This window comes from Morus notabilis, unplaced genomic scaffold (assembly GCF_000414095.1).
Source record: "Morus notabilis unplaced genomic scaffold, ASM41409v2 Scaffold2645, whole genome shotgun sequence".
Lineage (NCBI taxonomy): Eukaryota > Viridiplantae > Streptophyta > Magnoliopsida > Rosales > Moraceae > Morus > Morus notabilis.
The window spans coordinates 2,419-9,763 of NW_010362505.1; the positions used below are offsets into that span (position 1 = coordinate 2,419).

At 42.8% G+C, this 7,345-nt stretch overlaps 1 protein-coding gene across 1 annotated transcript; it reads left to right on the top strand.

Moving 5' to 3' along the window:
- Positions 1 to 5,312: 5,312 nt before the first annotated feature.
- On the top strand, positions 5,313 to 5,858 carry LOC112092343 (uncharacterized mitochondrial protein AtMg00810-like). Its single transcript, XM_024168303.1, has one exon. It carries the CDS (start codon positions 5,313 to 5,315, stop codon positions 5,856 to 5,858), a length of 546 nt encoding a protein of 181 aa, XP_024024071.1.
- The last annotated feature ends 1,487 nt before the right edge of the window (positions 5,859 to 7,345 follow it).

Below are 7,345 nucleotides of genomic sequence, written 5' to 3' on the forward strand. Positions count from 1 at the left end.
TCCATTGAATCCCACAGCCATGACATAATCATCGAATCCTCCTCATCCCATGCCACAAATCCAGGGTCTGTTTTTGCTGGTCCAGTCCCAAGCAGATGGCTGATTTTTCCCTTTCCTTTGAGGTACGTGCGAACGACTTGGGACCACTTGAGATAGTTTCTCCCGTTGAGTCGATAAGAGGCTCTAATATTCTGCAAGTCCCCGGTTTTCTGGGCAGGAGAAGCCTCCTCAGTAGTCACGGAAGTGCTGGTGGCCTTGGAATCGGACATAGTTGAATGAAGGGGAAGAAAAAAAAAATTGGATTTCAAGGAGAGGATAATGCAGTAATGGCCGGCAGCAATAAAGGCTGCTTGGTAGCAACGGCAACAATAAAGGCGCTTGGCAGCGACGGCAGCAATGAAGGCTACTTGGCAATGACGGCAGCGATGAAGGCTACTTGGTGGCATAAAACCCTAGAGAATCGTCCTAGGGCTCTGATACCATGTTGAAAACTAGGGATTGGAAAATATCTTTGTATTTCCGTATATTGAATAATTACATTGCTAGGTATTTATAGAATTTACATAGAGAGAAAATAGGAAAGAATATCTACCACAATCCCGGAAAATTAGGAATTGTTAAAACTAATTTTCCTAATTGATTTCCAGCCTAAAATACCTCTCGACACTCCCCCTCAAGCTGAGGAATGAATATCTTCCATTCCCAACTTGGTTACAATCTCATGAAAATTAGAACCACTTAATCCTTTTGTTAAAACATCAGCCAGTTGACCTCCCGAAGGAACATAAGACATACATATGCACCATTTCATAGAGCCTTCCTTGTCAGCTTAAACACCATTGCCATCCCTACCAATTTATCCGAGGCTTTAACCAATGAAAAATGTAAGCAAGCCATGAATATGGAGATGGAGGCATTGGAGAAGAACAAAACTTGGGAGTTAGTGCAGTTACCTGAAGGAAAGAAACCCGTAGGGGTGTAAATGGGTTTACACGATAAAATATAAAGCAGATGAATCAATAGAAAGATAATGTTAGGCCTCCACCCCCACCCCTTAAGTTTGTATATGCTAGGAGAAGGAAGAAGGATAGTCATGACGTGGCAAGGAATGAGCAGGGTTAGTTTCGCGATTTAACTAGGATAGGCTGGGGGGAAAGTTATTATGAATGGGGATCCAAGTATGTGAGGATCCCGAGAGTCTGTTATGGGAAAAACGGGGAATAAATAGAGGAGAGGAGGAGAGAATAGGACATCGAGAATTTGGTTAATAGTCATTGAGTCTGTGGGAGGCTTGGGGGGTCCTCAAATTCCCTTCCATCTTTCATTCTGTAGTTCTTCTTGTGGAAAATCAATGTGATTCCATGGGAATATCCGAATGATTCCCATGGATTTTGTGTCAATTCAGTTTACTGATTTTATGTTTGTTTCCTTATTGCTTTGTAGTATTTTTGGTAGGTTTTTTAGGAGAATAAACGGTAATAAAGAATTACAATATTTGTACATTTTCTCTCTCTATTTAAGGAGAGCCTTCTCTGTAATCTATACTAAGGAAATAATAATTATTTTCCTCATAAATCTTTATGGTATCAGAGCCGAATTTTGCCTCTTCCGGTTTCTTCTAAATGGCAAAAACGGCCATGACAGGGGCCACAACAGGGGCCTCTCGTGAAGCAGTCTCCGACGCTACAAGTGGGCAAACTTCAACGTCAACAGCAACATCCCAACAGATCATCCACAACATTAATGACAACCATTCACTGCAGATCACACAGCACAAGTTGAATGGTGCAAATTATGTGGAGTGGTCTCAATCGGTGGTCCTTGTAATTGATGGAAAAGGACGGCTAGATTACTTGACAGGAGAGGCCACACCACCTGAAGTTGGAACTCCCGCCTACAAGAAGTGGAAATCCGAAGATTCCATGGTAAAGGCGTGGCTGTTGAACTCGATGGAACCAGCGATCAGCCGCGTTTATCTCTACTACAAAACAGCAAACGCAATATGGAAAATGGTAGAAGAGATGTACTCCGATTTAGGGAATTCTACTCAGATTTTCGAGTTGAAATCTGCCCTAAGAGAGAAGAGACAAGGTAATCTAAGTGTAACAGAATATTACAATGAACTGCAAGTCTTATGGCAGGAATTAGACCTATATCAGGACTTCAATTGGAGTTGCTCTACGGATAGCGCCAAGTTCAAGAAGATGCTTGATAAGGAGCGAGTATTTGATTTTTACTCGGCCTCAATAAGGAGTTGGATGAAGTTCGAGGCCGTGTACTTGTCTTCAAACCATTCCCTGAGATCGAGGCATTTGCTGAAGTGAGGCGTGAAGAGGCTCGGCAGAGTCATGCTTGGGAAGAAGATGACCAGCCCTAATCCCATTGTTGAACCGCCACACCAAGAATCAGCCTTGGTGATTAAGAAAAATTTTGGACCTAGTGGAGAAAACCGAAATCAGAAGAGCAGTGACAGACCTTGGTGTGATCGCTGCCAACGCCATGGACACACCAAAGACACATGTTGGGAAATCCATGGAAAACCATCGGACTGGAAACCAGCACGTGAACGCTGGCGTCAACGGAACTCTGGAGAAAGCCGAGGCTTTACAGCTGCATTTGGAGAAGGAGAAAAAATTCCAGAAACTACCTCAGGTTCCGCATTTAGCAAAGAGCAACTGGAACAGCTTCAAACTATTCTGTCACAGCTTCCATCCTCGTCGTCCTCGGGCCCAAGAGCAGTAGTTGCAAAAAGGGGTAATTTTCTCTCTGCCCTAACAACCAAAACTATTAATAAAGCTTGTTGGATTGTTGACTCGGGAGCCTCAGACCATATGACAAACAATAAGAGTATTTTTTTCGAGCTTTGAACCAGTTGATAATGGTTTGACAATTAAAATTGCGGATGGATCCTTGGCATCTGTAACTGGAAAAGGGACAGTGAGAATTTCTGATTGTATAACTCTGCATTCTGTGTTGTACATACCACCATTGCCTGCAATCTTTTGTCCATTGCAAAATTAACAAGGATATGAACTGCATAACCAAGTTCTCTCATTCTTTGTGTGAGTTTCAGGATTTACTTTCGAGAAAGACGATTGGCAGTGCTGAGGAGTGTGATGGGCTATATCTACTTGAAGGTTCTCGGCTTGCAGGGAATAAACAAGTTCAAGCTTTGAGTTGTGATTCTGTTTCTACTTCCAGTGAAATTATGTTATGGCATAATAAGTTAGGCCATCCTAGTTTTTTATGTCTGAAAAAGTTGTTTCCTTCATTATTTATCAATAAAGATGTCAACTTATTTGTCTGTGAAACATGTCAATTTGCTAAACATACTCGTGTTCCTTATCCTTTGCAACCTTACAAAATATCCAAACCTTTTTCACTTATTCATAGTGATATCTGGGGTCCGTCAAGAATAAATAACATATCCGATGCACGATGGTTCATAACCTTTATTGATGACCATACTCGAGTCAGTTGGGTATTTCTCTTAAAAGAAAAATCCAATGCTGCCAGTATTTTTCAAAATTTCCATAAAATGGTGGAAACACAATTTCAGACAAAAATTCAGATTCTTCGTACAGATAATGGCCAAGAGTATTTTAATAATACTTTAGGTCTATATCTAGCAGAAAATGGAATATTCCACCAAAGTTCACGTGTTGATACTCCTCAACAAAATGGTGTTGCTGAACGTAAAAACAGGCATTTACTCGAAACAGCTCATGCACTCTTGTTTGAAAACCATGTTCCTAAGTGTTTTTGGGGTGAAGCAGTTCTTACATCATGTTATCTGATTAACCGTCTTCCTTCTCGAGTACTCCAATACCAAACACCATTGTCTACTCTTCGTAAGTCTTATCCCCAAATTCGTCTACTTCATAATCTACCTCTTAAAACATTCGGATGTACTGCATTTGTACACTCGAATTCACCTCAACTAAGCAAACTTGATCCTAGAGCTATTAAGTGTATTTTTTTAGGTTACTCTCCAAGTCAGAAAGGTTTCAAATGCTACTGTCCTGTCACGAAAAAGGTGTACGTATCCATAGATGTCTCATTCTTTGAAAATCAAGCTTACTACGAATCTGCCCTTCAAGGGGAGAATGTGAGACATACAGGGCAGCTTTGGGATTTCTCCGCTCAATCGGAAACAGAGTCAGTAGTTCCCATTCAGTTAGAGTCAGAGTCTCCTGGTTCATCTTCTAAGAGTCTTGTGTTACCTATTATGTTGTCTAATGATCTGGAAACAGGGGGAGAATCACATGTGCAAAGCAGCACACAAAAAGAACCACAAGAACTTCGTGTTTATTCTAGGCGGGCTGGACAACCTCGAAAGCAACACAAGCCTATTACAACTCCGGAGCACTGCCAAGAGCCTGAACCGGAGGTAAACACACAAATGAATGACGCAGGTGTTGTTGCTGAAGAATCCAAAGAAGAGGAGGCTTAGACAGTAGAAGAAAAACTACCAGCTGGTGATCTTGATGTGCCCATTGCACTTCGGAAAGGCACTCGGAACTGCACCCAACATCCACTTTATAACTTTATGTCCTTCAAACATCTGTCTCTTGCCTTCTGAGCTGTAACCGAAAAGATATCTGCTGAAGAGATTCCTGAAAGTATACATGATGCTCTTGAAAAGCCACAGTGGAGGAAGGCAGTAATGGAGGAAATGGGAGCTTTGAAGAAGAATGGTACATGGGCAATTGTAGACCTACCCAAAGGAAAATGCCTAGTGGGTTGTAAATGGGTCTTCACAATCAAATACAACTCAGATGGATCAATGGAAAGGTATAAAGTACGATTGGTAGCTAAAGGTTTTACACAAACCTTTGGTGTAGATAATAATGAGACCTTTGCCCCGGTTGCTAAACTAAACACTATCAAGATACTACTCTCGTTGGCAGCTAATCTTGACTGGCCTCTACACCAGATGGATGTAAAAAATGCATTTCTTAGTGGGACTCTCGAAGAAGAAGTATATATGAATCCCCCGCCAGGGTTTGAAAGAGAATTTGGAGGCGATAAGGTGTGCAGGTTGTTGAAGTCACTATATGGACTTAAACAATCTCCTCGAGCCTGGTTTGACCGCTTCACTAAGACTGTCAGAAGTGTGGGTTTCACTCAGGGACAGGCTGATCACACGTTGTTCTACAAACACTTAGGTGGTAAGATCTCGATTTTGATAGTATATGTGGATGACATTATCCTCACAGGGGATAATCTTGGAAGAATTGTCAGACTTGAAAAAGGTGTTGGCTAGGAAATTTGAAGTCAAAGACTTGGGGCAGCTGAGATACTTTTTGGGAATGGAAGTTGCTCGTACAAGAAAAGGTATTTTGATTTCTCAAAGAAAGTATACGATTGATCTCTTGAAGGAAACTGGAATGCTTGGTGGAAGACCATCTGAGACTCCTGTGGAGGTGAATGGAAAAGGAAAGAAGGAGTTAGGAAATCCAGTAGATAGGGGGAGATATCAAAGGTTAGTAGGGAGACTAATCTATCTATCTCATACCAGGCCCGACATAGCTTTCGCAGTAAGTGTTGTAAGTCAGTATATGCATTCTCCCTATGAAGAACACCTAGTTGCCGTGTATCGGATTCTGAGATACCTCAAGATGACACCGGGAAAAGGTCTGTTTTTTGGGAAAACTAATCAAAGGCAGATTGAAGCTTTTACAGATGCTGATTGGGCAGGCTCAGTTGAAGACAGGCGGTCAACTTCTGGCTATTGTACTATGGCCTGGGGAAATCTTGTTACTTGGAGGAGTAAGAAGCAGAGTGTAGTTGCTCGCAGTAGTGCAGAAGCCGAGTTCAGAGCACTAGCACATGGAATTTGCGACAAAATTGATTAGAAGAGAGTCTTGGAAGAATTGCAAGTTGAACACAAGGCTCCTTTAAAGGTCTACTGTGACAATCAAGCGGCTTTGTGCATAGCTCAGAATCCTGTTCACCATGATCATACCAAGCACATAGAGATTGATAGACATTTCATTAAGGAGAAAATTGACGAGGGAATAGTAGAACTCTCTTATGTGCCTTCGACTCAACAAGTTGCTGACATCCTAACCAAAGGATTACCAAGACAAAGTTTTGAAGCTCTAGTAGACAAGCTGGGAATGATTAACATATATTCACCAACTTGAGGGGGAGTGTGGAAAATCAGTGTGATTTCATGGGAATATCCGAATGATTCCCATGGATTTTGTGTCAATTCAGTTTACTGATTTTATGCTTGTTTCCTTATTGCTTTGTAGTATTTTTGGTAGGTTTTTTAGGAGAATAAACGGTAATAAAAAATTACCATATTTGTACCTTTTCTCTCTCTATTTAAGGAGAGCCTTCTCTGTAATCTATACTAAGGAAATAAGAATTATTTTCCTCAGAAATCTTTACTTCTCAATATCAATAACAGGAACCAGACCCTTTTTCTGGTTAATTAACCTTCATTTGGTTGTAAAACCCCTACTGAACCACGAGGATCCTAACAATTTGGTATCAGAGCCGTACGATCCGTGGCGAACCAGGCAGACCGAATGGCCTCCGTGGAGAGGCGGTTGAACAGCTTTCAGGATTCCTTACAGGAGATTGGGGATAGCATGGAGCTGATGCCAAGCTTGCAAGGGGAGGTTGAATCCCTGGGGACGCAAATGGGTGAGATGCAGGGAAATATGGCCACAATGGGAACCTAGATCGAAGGGATCCAAGGAACGATCACTAGGTTGGAGGAGTTTCTAGTAAGGCAGGCGCGTGCTCCACCCCCACCGCCACACCGACACGGGGAGGAGCCATCCCCTCCAAGGCGAGCACGGGACGGTCACACCCCACCGGGCAGGGAACCGGTGCGACCAGCACGGGGAAGGCTCAATCCCCTGCGGAGAGAACCGGTCAGAGGCAAAGCCGTGCCTCCTCGTTACGGATCTCCGATGAGACCTCGAGCACGGGGAGAACACAGTGGAAAAAAATTGGAATTACCGCTATTTCACGGAGAGGATCCTCATGGCTGGGTGTTTAGGGCCGAACGTTATTTCACCATAAACGACGTAGACGAGGGTGACATGGCACTGGCGGCATCGGTGTGTATGGAGGACAAAGCTTTGGGATGGTTCCAGTTAGGGCCGGCAATTTTAGACACGACACGAAACGATACGAAAACGACACGAGATAAATAGGTTTGGACTGCACGATTATTAATTGGGTCGTTAACGGGCTGACACGAATAACACGAAAATAAATGGGCTGGATTCGTGACAGCCCGTTTAACACGCTTAACCCATTTAGTTATACGGGCCGTTATCGGGCCGACACGGCCCGGCCCGTTTATTAAGCCCATATATATATA